This window comes from Electrophorus electricus, chromosome 3, assembly GCF_041902795.1.
Source record: "Electrophorus electricus isolate QZ-2024a chromosome 3, ASM4190279v1, whole genome shotgun sequence".
In the NCBI taxonomy this organism is placed as follows: domain Eukaryota; kingdom Metazoa; phylum Chordata; class Actinopteri; order Gymnotiformes; family Gymnotidae; genus Electrophorus; species Electrophorus electricus.
The window spans coordinates 21,276,991-21,292,342 of record NC_137499.1 but is presented as its reverse complement, the minus strand read 5'-3'; the positions used below and the strand labels follow the sequence as shown (position 1 = coordinate 21,292,342).

Genomic DNA, 15,352 nt, shown 5'->3' with positions numbered 1-15,352 from the left:
ATTTTGTTTAAAAGAAATCCTACAGTACAAAAATGCACTGCACCAAATATGTGAAAAATACATTATTTATTTTCTAGTTACAAAATGTACAAAACCAAAGATGTCTTGATTCAAGACTCCACCCCATGTCTGTTTGGGAAAGCCGGATTCTCTGCTCTGTCTCCTTGGTCACTCAGGGATCTCAAGGAAACGTGACGACACAGCTCTTCAAATGTGACCTAAAGGATTCTTGCTAATGCAGATAAATAAGTCCATGACTCTTTACAGACTGTGATGTCTCATAGACTAACAGTTGGGTCTGATGTGCAGAGGAGAGGGAGACTCTTATCTTAGGAAAACTGATCCTGGATCAGATACCTTCACCTAAATAGTAACACATTTTGCTTGAACCATCCTGTTAACAGACAAATGGAATGGAACAACAAAATATCCGTGTATCCAAGTGGGCCAATTAATTTCCATTTTGACTCCTCATTTGGAAAAATGTGGAAATTTTAATACTGTCAAATTCCCACTGCACTCAGAGTAAAGGAAAGGAACATTTTGTAATACTTTTTCCCACAATGATTTTGATTTGCTAAATTGTTCATTATGCATGAATCATTTGCTGTGATGTAATATCCGGGGCTTGGTCATAAAAGACCGCTGTAACAGCTATTTGAATGCTTCCAAAAAACAGGCAAATCTAAACACCTCTAGCTTCAATCCAAAAAAACAAAACAAAAAAAAAAACATCAGTTAACCAAAAGACAAGACAATTAGTAAAAACAACACGGCCTTTAAATAACCAAGCCAGCGTTTAAAACCATGGTCTACATTTGGTTGTACATTCTAGGTTAGCTGAGGGATAGAATAGCATTGAGTGCATGTCCTGCTGCATCACACCAAGCAAATTAGCCTCTTTCCTTACATCATAAAACATACATGAAAGTTAAAAAATAAACTACAGTAATCACGCTAGATCAATAAGTATTTTTTCCAACGTACAAAATACAATAAATAAATTCTACCCCGATTTCTTTTTTTTTTCTTTTTTTTAAATCTGTAAGCTGTTGGCAGCAACTAAAATTTGGCGTGACACGGCTAATACCCCATTTAACTGGGTCCTAAGGAGTCCAGCTGTAAAGTGTAGAAAGATTATACTGAAGATCAAGTCTCTGTTACATTTACAGCACGGACCACAGCCATCACACGCAAGGGCAGAGAAACCCGAAAGCAGAAGGGGGGAAGAAACGTCCCGGATTCCCCACTCTGCCTTCGACCGCTTTGCCACGTGCGAATAAATCCGCTTCAGCAGCCACTGTTGCGCCGCATGAAAGCGTGCCCGCGCACGGGACACTGCATCTCCACGAAGGTGAGGGGCCCCACGGTGATCTCGGACGGCCCCTGCACCACGAATCCGGACTTCTGGTAGAAGGGAACCAAAAGGGGCTCGCACATGAGGACGGCCCGGCGCACGTGCGGCAGGCAGCGCAGGTACTGCAGGTAGCGCCACATCAGCGTGGAACCTTTGCCTTGCTGGCGAAACGTGCGGCGGACAGCCAGCGCGTGGACGTGAACCGTGGTGCCGCGCGGCCGGTGGAGGGTGAGGGCATCCTGTAACGATAACGTATCGTGACAGTTATTCATTTCTATGCTACAAAAAATAACATCTCCGTAAACTGAAGCGTCAGTTAGCTCATCGTCACAACTCACCGTGGTCAGACGGTCTTGGTCCCAAAGTGACCCAATGATGAACGCAACCAAGGTCCCTTCCACAAACCATCCCATGGAGAGTTCGGGGCAGAGCGTGAGGAAGTGCCGAACCTCGTCAGGATAAAGGGGACATTCTCCAGACACGGACATGAAGGCTGCAGGACACGGACCCGAGTAAGTCGGCTTATCGCCTTGCAAAGGTACAGACTTCTAAAGATATGTATCACTGTTTTCGTTCAAAACTGCATCCTTACCAATCGACCAAACAAACAAACACGTATAAGGGGTTAAGTTATGCTTGGTTAAAAACTAGGATACGTTATTACAAGCAATAACACACAAAAAACCCGTAAATTATTACTGCATACAATAGGACATCTGATGTAAAGCGAGTCCTAAAGGTTCACACTTGGTTGTTAAGAAGAATGCGCATCCTCACCTTCTCTCTCGAGCTCAAACACGCTCACAGCATCCTCCGTGTTAAGAGAGCGGAACTCGCTGGCGGGGAGTGTGTGACGACGCTGTCGGCCGGGGGAAACCGGAGCGTGCGCGGGCTTCAGAAAAGGCAGCGCGCTCACGACCGACATGTTTTAGTCTTGCGAGTTCTCCGCGTGGTCCAAATCTAATTTCTGCCTGGGTGGGCTGGCGTGCGCGCGAGTACGAGCTCCAAGTGTTCAAGTGGACGAAGGCGAGGCGCGCGGTCATATTTATACCACCGCCGCCGCCGCCCCCCCCCCCCGAGCGCTTAAGCTCAATCAGACACTAAAAGTTGCCAAATCCTCTACAGTGGTCGAGTACGATCACAATTAATTACATTTAGCCACATAAGGTGTGGGTGTGTCTATCTTAGCGTTTTTGGCTGTTGGCCGAGCAGTAACTTTTGAAGGGGTTAAAGCTGAAGAGGTTAAAGCAAGGCCAATTTTCATGCTGGTGACGTCTTGAGACAGCACGATTATCCGGTTATTTTTATGAACCGAGTCTGGATCAAGTTGGCCAACAGTTTTACCTTCCTTCCTGTAGCGGAGGTTCTACAGTGCTATAATGATGCACGAGAAATTCATATAATTTGAAGCAACCTCTTCTCAATTGTATGTGTAACAATATTACTAGAGATGATTAGAGCTATTTAACCCAAAATCTATGACTGTGTGTAGGCAAACGAGAAGCTCGATACCAAACTGTCACCATCTTAACTGACCCTGCGGTGGAACACGCGTTTGGAGTCCTTCCGAATGGACACCTGTTGGACTGGAGAAGCAAAGTGCATTCGCATCCTGACACCTTGCGGTAAAACGGTGTGTGTACTGCGCGGTCCCCGACGGCTAAGGCTCGCAGTGTGTCTTTGAGCACGTTTGAATCGTCTCTGGCAAAATCAAAGCCCTCGCAGATTATGGCAGCAGCCAACCCCGTGACATAGAGCGCGACGCGTGGCGTTTTCGGGTTTTGTTTCTCATCCATTTGGCGCTCCAAAATATGAATTCCAAAGGCAGCACTAACGCAACCCCCCCCAGCTGTCTACGGGAATGACGTCATGTTTCATCTCAGCTCTGAAGTTCAGATACGACACGTGGAGCCAACCCGCGTTATCGATATGTGCCGCTTGGATATTACGCGTAGTCATCCTAACTACAGAGGCGTGAATATTTCTACCACTGGGTAGTATAATACCCCTTTCAAATGGAAAAACAGCTGCACGATAGCTAACTATGTATCTAGAATGACATGTAGTTATAAAGAAAGCCAATTTCTCTGTCCAAAACACCAGCTAATACAGTAAATTCGCTTTTTATATAATGCTTTTACATCTACTCACACGTTAGCTATCTAGCTAATATAACTTACACAAAGTAAGACTTTATTCTGAGGCTGTGAAAGACAAAATGCTAAAATAATTTTATTTTATTTTATTTTTTGGGGGGGGGGAATGATCCGTCTAAGCACTATACAGAATGGGCATATTATGAAGGTCATGTTGAAGATGGGCGTCAAAGCATTCAGTTTATTATCCGACAGTCTGTCGACAAAGCTGGAGTTGGTCGGTGCATTTCCGACCTTAGGGGAGTATCTGTGACACAGGTGCTACGGTGGGAGGAGGCTGACAGCATCCACGCCAAAGGCTGATGTCGACACTGCCACGGGAGAGAGAACTATGAGCGAGTCCGTCGTCGTCTTCACCAAGGACTTCTTGGCCGTTTGTGTGGCTGCCACCGTCTCCGAGACGGTCGTGGCTCCCATCGAGAGAGTGAAGTTGCTGCTTCAGGTGAGTGGAACGAGCCAGAGTGGATGGTGGAAATGCACGCACACGCAGGAGGGTAGGTGGGGTAGGTCGGCTTTCACGCAGTGAACCCGTGCTGTTACAGAGAAACGGGATTAGGATGGGTACATCCACCGGGATTATGAAACCTATGTATTCCCAAACTGTATTCCCGCGGTAAAGTGAGCTCAGATGTGTGCCTGCTCAAGTGGAAGAATCTCAATAGCTATCTTGTCTATGTAGTTGATGGGGTACAAACCAAAAGGGAATTTAGGGCGGGGGGCAGTCGAAACAAGAAGTCATGATAATTGGAACAATATTCCCTGGGGATCATAATGCAGATACCATAGCAGTAGAAAAGCAATTTAGTCTACAGGAAAAACTGTACAGCTATTACCTTGTTTATATGATTGTGAATGCATAAACTCAGTAATTAAAGAACAGCGTCTGTGGAAATTCAGGGTAGATGGAGGATGAGGAAGACAGCCCGGAATGTGTGAGATCAGGCAGTATTGCAGCCTAATAGAACACGAACGTGTGTCAAAGCTGCTGTCTCTTCTAAAGGTTTGTAATGGAGGCTTGTGGGCGTGAAGGCAAAGATGTAAATGAGATGCCACAAGCAGCCAATGGAAGTGAAACCCTGCTGACAGTTGAGATGGTGATATGTGTAAACAGTGACTAAGCAGATTTGTTGTTCGACTACACTCGGGGTAGAGATACCCAGAGTCCTTTAACCTAGTAAAGGTGAAATGCACACGCGCTCATTTTCTCCTGTCTGTCTACGCATTACAAGAACTTTGCTCTGAAAAAACGTCAATAAACAATCAAACGCAACATGAAATTCATAAGATTAAATACACTGTATTTAATTAAACAACATGATCTTATCCGCTCATTTTGTAGGTATTATCCCAGACGTCCGGTATTCTCCGCTATAGATAATGATCTAAGGGGAATGGTGAGAGTTTTGTTGTGAACAAGATAAACCCAGCAGAGTCAGGAATTATTTGAAATGATACTTTTCTCAGATAAGCAGCTTGTTCAGTAGATTTTATTATTTAGTTGAACATGTTCTGTAACAACACACATCTTTGGCTCTTTGGGCTACTGACTCAATACAACAGCATAAACAATACTGCATATGTTACATAATCTGGTGTGCATCTACAAGAAAAGGTGTTTCAGTAGGTTATCATCCATCTTTGAAATGAAATTGGTACCATAAACATCAGCAGGTGACCTGGTCAGATGTCTTTTGTGTCACCGAATACCTTGAGTCATAGCTACGGACCGTCATTCTGTTACCTGAGCTGCAGGTGTTGCAGGTTTGGCATGGTTTGACGTCACAGACTCCTCACTACCTGTGTGATACAGCTTGTACTTTGTGTAACCATTCATAAATACAAAGCTTAAAATGTGTGACATTAAAGAAAATGCTAAATATTTTTATCTGTATTGTTAATTTTGGAATTTATGAATTTGTTTATTTTATAGCATAACAATGTAGTTAATATTGCCTGAGTTGATGGATCTTAAAGTAAGTCCCAATGGACCTTGGCACTGTGTAGTTTGGGGTTTGCCCTGGATGACCATGCTCTTTTTTGTTGAAAGCATATAGGGCTTTGTTGACCTATATGAACACTTTTAAATGGGAATCACTTCCCCAATTCACATCATTCTGAACAATTCGAGTACTAACCCATAACATAAGCATTTACCTAAAACACGTTACAGGTGCAACATGCAAGCAAACATATCACGGCTGAGAAGCGCTACAAGGGAATCGTTGACTGCATCATAAGACTTCCCAGAGAGCAGGGCTTCTTCTCATACTGGAGAGGCAACCTGGCCAACGTCATCCGATACCTTCCAACACAGGCCCTCAACTTTGCCTTCAAGGACAGGTACAAGAAGTTCTTCCTGGATGGCGTGGACCAGCGCACACAGTTCTGGAGGTACTTTGCTGGTAACCTGGCATCAGGGGGCGCTGCTGGTGCCACATCCCTGACTTTTGTCTACCCTCTCGATTTCGCCCGGACACGCCTGGCCGCAGACATCGGCAAGCTAAAGGCGGAGCGGGAGTTCACCGGGCTGGGCGACTGCTTCTTGAAGATCTTCAAGGCTGATGGTCTCGGGGGTCTGTACAAAGGCTTCAACGTGTCCATCCAGGGAATCATCATCTACAGAGCCGCTTACTTTGGCATCTATGACACCGTCAAAAGTGAGAATCAAACGCTTTCACCTGAGCTATGGGTGACCACCATTTCACTGCGAGTTATACTGTGTATGACTATGTATGTGACGAATAAACCAAACTTGAACTTGAACTTTCGCTTTGCGTTGTTGACGCGTGCACATTCTAAATGCTGTTTTCGGTCTGTAGGTATGATGTCTGATCCGGAGAACATTCATGTCATGGTGAGCTGGCTGATCGCTCAGAGTGTGACCACCGTCTCTGGAATCATATCTTACCCCTTTGACACCATTCGGCGTCGTATGATGATGCAGTCTGGGCTCAAAGGGGGTGAGTCACTCCACTAAAACCAGTTCAGTTCAGTTATACAAAAGATAATATGATAATTGAAAGTATGATGGATTCTAAATTGTGATTCAGGCAGAGGGCATGTGTTCCTTATAATACACAAGTTAATAGAGTCTTTTTTGGTCATTTGCAGCTGACATCATCTACAATGGCACAGTAGACTGCTGGAGGAAGATTGTTCGTGATGAAGGTGTCAGCGCCTTCTACAAGGGAACCTGGTCAAACATTCTCAGGGCCACCGGTGGCGCCCTGGTACTGGTCTTGTATGATGAGATAAAGAAAATTATCTAAATGTCCAGAATTACTCTATTGAGACAGTTTTTTGTTGGTTTTTTTTCCAAATCCTATCTTGGGCTGTCTGCCGCCATGCGTGGTGGCAAAGGTCATGCTAGATACCCACATTATAGCAACAGCCTACTGTCATACAGCCTTTCTTTCCTACTCCCTGTAGTCATGAACCAAACTACAACTCCCAGAATTCCAAGCACTGACACACATGATCCTCATCACTGGACTATTGACCTCACCTGTTTCCAGTTATTGTCTGCCTATTTACACATATCTGTTTAGTTTCTCCCTTGTGAAGTATTGCCACTATTCTGTGTGTACTGACCAGGGTTTCCCTGTTATTACATCTGCTTTCCCCTGATCTTTGGCTCAAATTTTCCTATTTGCATCTGTTTGCTCTGTTGGTTTTGACCTGGATACTCACTTTGCATTTGGATACTAAATTGGTTTGGAAATCTATCGCGTCTGGTTTTGACCCTTGCTCTCATGACGTCTGCGATTGAATGTGAATAAAACTGTCGTTTTGCCTCTGCAAGCACATGATGAATTCTGTACCGTCGCACCTCTCAGTAACATGGAGTGTGACTGGCAACCCAAATACAAAACTGGCATTTATTAAGATAGAAAATGCATTAAGAGAAAGAAGAATCACTAGACATGACTGCCACTTAAAAAAGGTTTTCAAAGTCTCCAACTAATTTGCTTTGATTGTGTAAATAACATGGGCAAACAATGTAGGCTTAATTTAAACTAGAAAAGAAAAAAAGAAAAAATCAATTTTACAGGTGTGGCTGGTCCAAGTCTTCTTTGATCACAATCCCATAAATAGATGCTGTACTCGATAACAGAGGGACATGAATAATTAAAGGACAGATCAGAGTTACAAGTGTTGTACAAGAAGACGGCAAGAGGACGACACTTCTTTGAATGGGACGATGCTGCCGTAGGTGTAGAGTGAGTCATGAGCCGTTAGTTTTGCCAAGGAGTTCTTGACCGTTGGCATCCCCTGCTGACGTCTCCGGAACAGCTGTAGCTCCCCTTGGGAGAGTGCAGCTGCTTCAGGTAAGTGGAACAAACTCTCAGTCCATCAAACTCTCAATCAAATGACCTCTCAGAATAAGTGGTGTGAAAGCAGAACTTCTGTACGTAACGTGATGCAGGAGAACTGTGAGGTACGTTGGCTTTCATGCAGTGGAATAATTTTGCACCCTTACTGTTGGAGTAAAGGAATATTTCTGATTTATGATGTGTAGATAAAATGCACTGGGAATACGAAACTGTATTCCCAAACGGTTAGCCAATAATAAAGTAAGCACAGACGACTTAAGTGTGCACCTGCTCAAGTGGAAAATCAACAGATACACAAGGAATAGTGATCTTGTCTATATGCTAATGAGATGCAAACCAAACAGGTCATTTAGAAAAAATCTCTGGAAGCAAGAAGACAGTTGACGGCTGAGTAATTTTGAACTTTTGTCTGTGGAAATTCAGGATAGATGGAGGATGAGGAAGACAGCCCGGAATGTGTGAGATCAGGCAGTATTGCAGCCTAATAGAACACGAACGTGTGTCAAAGCTGCTGTCTCTTCTAAAGGTTTGTAATGGAGGCTTGTGGGCGTGAAGGCAAAGATGTAAATGAGATGCCACAAGCAGCCAATGGAAGTGAAACCCTGCTGACAGTTGAGATGGTGATATGTGTAAACAGTGACTAAGCAGATTTGTTGTTTGACTACACTCGGGGTAGAGACACCCAGAGTCCTTTAACCTAGTAAAGGTGAAATGCACACACGCTCATTTTCTCCTGTCTGTCTACGCATTACAAGAACTTTGCTCTGAAAAAACGTCAATAAACATGCAAACGCAACATGAAATTCATAAGATTAAATATACTGTAATTAAACAACATGATCTTATCCGCTCATTTTGTAGGTATTATCCCAGACGTCCGGTATTCTCCGCTATAGATAATGATCTAAGGGGAATGGTGAGAGTTTTGTTGTGAACAAGATAAACCCAGCAGAGTCAGGAATTATTTGAAATGATACTTTTCTCAGATAAGGAGCTTGTTCAGTAGATGCTATTATTTAGTTGAACATGTTCTGTAACAACACATCTTTGGCTCTTTGGGCTACTGACTCAATACAACAGCATAAACAATACAACGTATGATACTGCTGTGCATTTACAAGCCAAGACTTTTCAGTAGGTTATCATCACAATTTACAATTAATGAAATGGACACCATTAATACCAGCAGGTGACCTGGTCAGGTAACTTTTTTTTTCTCTCTCTCTCACGTACTAACATGTAATAGCTATAGAATATCCTTCTGTTATTTGTGAAGGACACGCTGGCGCACATATTGCTGTGGTGCAGGGGATAGACGCACAAACGCATCACGGACTTCGCTACCCGTGTCGCACATTACAGCGCGACAGTAGCAGCGAAGAGGGAGCTAGAGGCATGGGAACGCTCAGAGAGTCTTTGTTATCCGCGACTTGAGCGAACTAGAGAAATAAGTGACCTGCAGTGCAGTGGTCAGCGACAAGAAAGAAAGAATAATGTAGCAAAGGCTCGTACAGGAGCAAGCGTAGCAGTCAGCTCTGCTACGATGGGCAGGCAGGAACCTGCGGGCTTAAAGAGGGAGAAACAAGAAACGGGTGTGCATGGTCTCGTAAGCGGGAGATAGGGACCGGGTGCGCGAGTGTCAACGGCTGCAGGTTCTGCTTCGTGTAAACGTTCACAAATGCAAAGCTTTCAAATCTATTTCTAAAAAAGAAATTAATGAAAAAGTTAAACATTTTTCATATAGTAGGTTTTGCTAACATTTTTATGACGCCTGATTTTCTGACCCACCTTATTCAGTTGAACGTTGGGTCACTACATGTGGAATTGTGGAAATTTCCAAAATCAAATTGTGCTAAAACATGAAGCAGTGTTGCACATGGAGTGCCTCTGGAATGGATGTATGAACCCCTGACTTTTGTTGGCCTGTACGGACACTTTTAAATGTGAATCACATCCCCAATTCACATAATTACGAACACTTCAAGTACTTACTCATAACAGAAGCATTTACCGAAATCTCCTTACAACTGCAACATGCAAGCAAACATATCACAGCTGACAGCGTTACAAGGGTTTCATCGAGAGCAGGGTAAGACTTCCCAGAGATCAGGGCTTCTTCTCATACTGGAGAGGCAACCTGGCCAACGTCATCCGATACCTTCCAACACAGGCCCTCAACTTTGCCTTCAAGGACAGGTACAAGAAGTTCTTCCTGGATGGCGTGGACCAGCGCACACAGTTCTGGAGGTACTTTGCTGGTAACCTGGCATCAGGGGGCGCTGCTGGTGCCACATCCCTGACTTTTGTCTACCCTCTCGATTTCGCCCGGACACGCCTGGCCGCAGACATCGGCAAGCTGAAGGCGGAGCGGGAGTTCACTGGGCTGGGCGACTGCTTCTTGAAGATCTTCAAGGCTGATGGTCTCGGGGGTCTGTACAAAGGCTTCAACGTGTCCATCCAGGGAATCATCATCTACAGAGCCACTTACTTTGGCATCTATGATACCGTCAAAAGTGAGAATGAAACGCTTTCACCTGAGCTATGGGTGACTTTCGCTTTGCGTTGTTGACGCGTGCACATTCTAAATGCTGTTTTCGGTCTGTAGGTATGATGTCTGATCCGGAGAACATTCATGTCATGGTGAGCTGGCTGATCGCTCAGAGTGTGACCACCATCTCTGGAATCATATCTTACCCCTTTGACACCATTCGGCGTCGTATGATGATGCAGTCTGGGCTCAAAGGGGGTGAGTCACTCCACTAAAACCAGTTCAGTTCAGTTATACAAAAGATAATATGATAATTGAAAGTATGATGGATTCTAAATTGTGATTCAGGCAGATGGCATGTGTTCCTTATAATACACAAGTTAATAGAGTCTTTTTTGGTCATTTGCAGCTGACATCATCTACAATGGCACAGTAGACTGCTGGAGGAAGATTGTTCGTGATGGGTCCTTCTACAAGGGAACCTGTCAAACATTCTCAGGGCCACCGGTGGCACCCTGGTACTGGTCTTGTATGATGAGATAAAGAAAATTATCTAAATGTCCAGAATTACTCTATTTTTTTTTTTTTTTTTTTTTGCCAGCAAGGGAGAAACTAGCTGAGGGACAGAAGGGGTCAAACAAAGGGTCCAGTGTGTTTATGTGGAAAAGGTCAACAGCTTTGAGTGCTTGTAAATTTGTCAGAGGTGGATAGTAACTTGTAATTCATTAACAGAGTATTTTCAAATCATAATACAGAATTATGTATTCTGTATCTGATAAATAATGCGATGAAAACAACCCTTTTTAGTTCTATACAGTTAGCTTCTTTATGACTTTAAATAAATGTTAGCAGGTAAATGGTGTCTGATTTCTAGACTTGCAACCTCACACCCAAGTTTCCAGTAGCCATTAGTGACCAAAGGCAGGTGTGATTGACCTACCCTACTAGTCACCAGTGTAATTTCTCTATTTTGTCTACATATCTCACTCTAATTCTGAAATTTGTGTCTAGTATAATTTGGCTACAATCCCTATCACACCAATTTAAACATAATATCCAAGTAATAGATCAGACCTAGAGGGCTATGTAACTACACAGAACTGCACTGCCTATGGTTTTCTTTGCTCTAGTGAATTCAATATAAATTCAGTATACTTTTATTATATTTCGATTTAGGTTTATTTATATGTACCTTCATAGATACATGTGTATGAGTGTATGAGTTCAGGCTATTTTAATGGGTTTGACATCACAGAAGCAGTTAACGTACACTGTCACAGTGTATGTGCTTTCAGAGTCCTATCGGTATCAAAAGTTCAGTAGGCAAGTCATCCTTGAAGTATTCAGCAGAATCTCCATACTTTATATCAAGAGTCTTGGAGTGGACAAATGTGTAATTCAAATATAGCCTAGAGATAATCAATTATAAATAGTGCAGTGGTTTGTAAACCACAGTAGGTAAACTCGCGAAGGAGTCTGATTTATAAGCTAACTGTCAAGCTTTTAGGAATCAGAGAAAACACTAAATTGCAGTTAGACAACCATCTAGGACAGAATTTCCTCCTATTTACATTTATCAGACACTTTTATCCAAAGCGACTTGCAATTATGACTGAGTACAACTTGAGCAATTGAGGGTTAAGGGTCTTGGTCAGGGGCCCAACAGAGGCAACTTGGCAGTGGTGTGGCTTGAACCAGCAACCTTCCAATTACAAGTCAAGTACCTTAACCACTGTCCTTTATTTTGAACCCAAACTTAATCCCGAGGTCGGACAAAATGCTTAGACACAGGGTTTATGTATCATACAAAAGTACACTTGAAAATACATTTGGAAAGTTTCTGAATGGCTTTTAAGTCATCATAAATCCGCCGTTGGATTTCATAACCTTGGCACTGCCTGTTGTTGGGTTGCGGAGAAAATTTAGCTGTGGACCATCTCTTGCGGAGAAAGTGAACAGGAGACGCGCTTGCGCCGCGATCAGACACCGACACCGAGCGGCGACCGCAGTCATCTCATCACGCCTTTGGGTGGAGTGGTGCTCGGCGCGTTTGTCGCGTTGCCAGTCGAACCACATCGGAGAGAACCGTGGAGCTCCACGCTATGAGGTACTGGTGCATTACGGCTACAAGCCTTTCCAGTAACGGACTAATCATCAAAATGGGTGGGGTGACGGTACAAAGCGTTACGTAATTGTTTTTTTCAAACAAAACAAAACAAAACAAAAAATCCCCAAAAAAGGATTCTAAAAATGGCACGATAGATTTTAATATATAAAAAATAATTTATTTCTGACGTTCGGATTATGCCTTTTTTTTTTTTTTTTTTTTTTTTTTATGCGTGCAGTGATATTCGTAACAGGTGACCTGGCTGCACATCCCGCTATGCACGCCTTTCCAAAAGCGTTGCACTATTGTGCATTAACGACGCGCAACGCTTGGCTACGTGTCGACGTAAACACGTGCCCGGTCCCCGGTTACAGGTTTTCCCGTTTTCCTACTCCACCATCCCTCTCTCCCTAATTCCCACTGCAGCAGCGATGGCGGAACCCGCGGCATCGGACACGGCAGCGACGGAGGCAGCATCCCCGCCCCGCACCCCGGCCCTTTCTCCGGCGGCGAGCCTGGGCTCCGAGCCGCCGTCTGCGGCGCTCTCGCCGTCCGCAGGAGGCACTCAGCGGCTCCTGTTCTCGCACGACCTGGTCTCCGGTGCCCATCGTGGCTCGTTGCGCTTCGGCCTCGTACGGATGATTCACGGTGAGGAGGACTTTGAGGACTCGGATACGGACGTGGACGGCGACGGCAGAGGCGGCGGGGGAGGAGAAGGCGGCGGCGGCGGCGGTAACTCGGACGCGGAGAGCGGGGCGGCGGACTCACGGACATGGCCCCTCGGAAGGGGCTTCGTGCGAGTGCAGTGGTACCCCGAGGGGACGAAGCAAGATGTCCGGGAAACGAAGGTAGTGATCCGAGCATCCGATGCTGCATTTTGCAGCAGCCGCCCGGTTTGTTCCGTTGTTCGCTGGCCCTCCTCCCTTTTCTTCATCTAATGCATTATTAGCTAGCTAGCCCCTACTGCTTGCTGTGAAGTGCATATACAATTTTCTAGACAGGACGTGTTATCTTGCAGACGTTACCTGAGATTATTCGATCAACCCTAAATGTGCCTCCTGCATATTTAAAGCCAAGCTACTACGTTATGGTGCTCAAATCCAAGGCATATCCATGTAAACATGCCTACACATATAGGTATACATAGCTAGCTCTAAATCGTATTAAAATGCACCTTTGACTACGTAGCTAGGTTAGGTCACGGTTGCCAATTAATTAATTAGAATTCTAATTAATTAATTAATTGATGATATGCTTAGCCATGTAGCTAGCTAGCTAGCTAGCAACCCAGGCTAACTTATGAAACAGATTCGCTGTACCAAGTAAGCGACGATCCCTTAATTAATCACTGAAGCCAATAAAACGTCATTGAATCTGTTTATTACTACTGATTTGTTATATAGCTAATTGCATTGACTACGGGTGAAGAACTGAGGTTTAGGCCCACTGTAAATAAAATTGCCCGTCCACACGAGGGCCTAGTACTCATGAACGTTTTTACCTCCATCTGCGGGTTCTAACAGTCCAATTAGGCTTAGACTGATTTTAACAAGGTGCATCTGTGGCCTCCATGTTTTGAAAGTGTGCGTCTGGCAACTCGCTTTGGGCCTGCATTCGTGCCGTTTGGGCTTTTGTGTTTAGCACACAAAGAATTGATCATTCCATGCCTGACTAGAACTTACCTTTACTGACCCCTGTCAAAGCTCATCCTAGTTAAATAGGAAACGCCGGGAATGGAGTTAACGGGTCTGGCTTTTGTTGGAAATCTTTTAAACCCCTCAGTGTCTGAACAAAGCCAAAGATGGCCTTTTGCTCTTAGGTGTGTTTAGGCATTGATTAGCATTGTGTTTAATTCATTGTAATGTGATCTGCATTTGACATAGTAACATGTGGTGAAACAAGTCAGTTTGGCTGTTTTTTTTTTTTTTTTAATTTTAAGTCTCCCATCAGTAAACCGATTGTGAAACCATCTGCCAGGAGTGGTGTTTGCAAAAAACTAATGCAAAAGGAAGTGTGCGCACCCAGTGCAACCGTGCCTCCGCTTGAGGACACGACCCACAGAAAAGACCTCCGCACGAACGTGGCAATTAAAATCTGCTTGAGTACCTGTTTTGTCATTAGGCCCACTCCAACCCACCCTGGTTGACTGGCCTTAGAGTCCAGGTTAGCCCGAGGTCAGCTGGAGAACGTTCAAAGCTGCACTGAATCAGTGTGCCGCTGAAATCAGCTACTCGCTCTTCCCTAAGCTCTCGCTCTCTTCCTCTGTTGCTTATGACATGAGCCTGGAGACGGGTTTAGTAACACGGCCACCGTATCGTACCATGCGGCCACCCAGGGAATAATATTGAGTCATCACATTGCTCACTCTCGCGTGAGCGCTCAGGATCAGGGCGGTGAGGGCGGATTTGGAGCAGCGTGTGTATTTAAACAGCCTGATTATTTTAAACCCGCTTAGAAACTACTTTAAAACTGCTTTGGAGAGCTCAGACTAAAAGCCCCCCAGCTTCTGTGGAGCAGAGCACCCCAGTGTCCACCCGGTCGCTGGCCGACACCCAGCAGGTGCTCTTGTGCTCCCATGGGGCGGGGGTGGAGGCGTTGTGAGGGAAGGCTTCAGGCCGACCCCTGCTGCTGCCCCGGACTCCTCCGCTGAGCTGCGTGGCAGATGGCAGCTATGCTAATGATGTCATTTTTGTCCTTGCCTGGTGATTAGCGCCTCTTCCTTGTCCTAACAGAGCCGCAGCAACACCCCCAACCCCACACGGTGGAGCCAATTTTAGCCTCCCTCCACCTCAGCGGCTCTCGGATTGGGTCGTTGCGCTGCGCGGCGACAAAATAATAATTTCCGTCGTTCGGCTGGTCGGATCGGTCCTGGATCAGATCAAGTATGGGGGTGAAAAGGTGTTCCATGGT

General features: G+C 44.8%; 3 protein-coding genes and 1 pseudogene across 9 annotated transcripts in view; 3 read left to right on the top strand and 1 right to left on the bottom strand.

Moving 5' to 3' along the window:
* Window positions 1-49: 49 nt before the first annotated feature.
* aanat1 (arylalkylamine N-acetyltransferase 1) lies at window positions 50-2,419 on the bottom strand. Of its 2 annotated transcripts, XM_027019531.3 has the most exons (3): window positions 2,135-2,411; window positions 1,696-1,850; window positions 50-1,596 (listed from the first exon to the last, which is right to left on the bottom strand). In XM_027019531.3, exons 1-3 carry the CDS (start codon window positions 2,280-2,282, stop codon window positions 1,291-1,293), a joined length of 609 nt encoding a protein of 202 aa, XP_026875332.1. In that variant the 5' UTR covers window positions 2,283-2,411; the 3' UTR covers window positions 50-1,290. The 2 variants fall into 2 exon arrangements, with proteins under 2 accessions (XP_026875332.1, XP_026875331.1); XM_027019530.3 differs by having other exon boundaries at window positions 50-1,850; window positions 2,135-2,419.
* On the top strand, window positions 1,736-7,563 carry LOC113583269 (ADP/ATP translocase 1-like). 2 transcript variants are annotated; one of them, XM_035531415.2, is made up of 5 exons: window positions 1,736-1,869; window positions 3,772-3,955; window positions 5,684-6,170; window positions 6,333-6,473; window positions 6,625-7,563. In XM_035531415.2, the coding sequence occupies exons 1-5, from the start codon at window positions 1,844-1,846 to the stop codon at window positions 6,780-6,782; spliced, it is 996 nt and encodes a 331-aa protein (XP_035387308.1). In that variant the 5' UTR covers window positions 1,736-1,843; the 3' UTR covers window positions 6,783-7,563. The 2 variants fall into 2 exon arrangements, with proteins under 2 accessions (XP_035387308.1, XP_035387317.1); XM_035531424.2 differs by having other exon boundaries at window positions 1,766-1,895.
* A 1,827-nt stretch (window positions 7,564-9,390) lies between these two features.
* LOC118242327 (ADP/ATP translocase 2-like) lies at window positions 9,391-11,360 on the top strand (annotated as a pseudogene). The gene is made up of 4 exons (XR_014119968.1): window positions 9,391-9,439; window positions 9,849-10,360; window positions 10,453-10,593; window positions 10,745-11,360. The product of XR_014119968.1 is annotated as an ADP/ATP translocase 2-like (transcript).
* A 683-nt stretch (window positions 11,361-12,043) lies between these two features.
* Window positions 12,044-15,352, top strand: part of ube2o (ubiquitin-conjugating enzyme E2O) — a 74,460-nt gene continuing 71,151 nt past the window's right edge. For 3 of the 4 annotated variants that reach the window (XM_035531532.2, XM_081710561.1, XM_081710560.1), the window contains exon 1: window positions 12,692-13,290. In XM_035531532.2, coding sequence (XP_035387425.2) covers window positions 12,874-13,290 — 417 coding nt within the window. In that variant the 5' untranslated portion in view covers window positions 12,692-12,873. Of the gene's footprint in view, window positions 12,443-12,691; window positions 13,291-15,352 lie in introns of those variants that run through there. The other variant, XM_035531517.2, reaches the window with a different exon arrangement.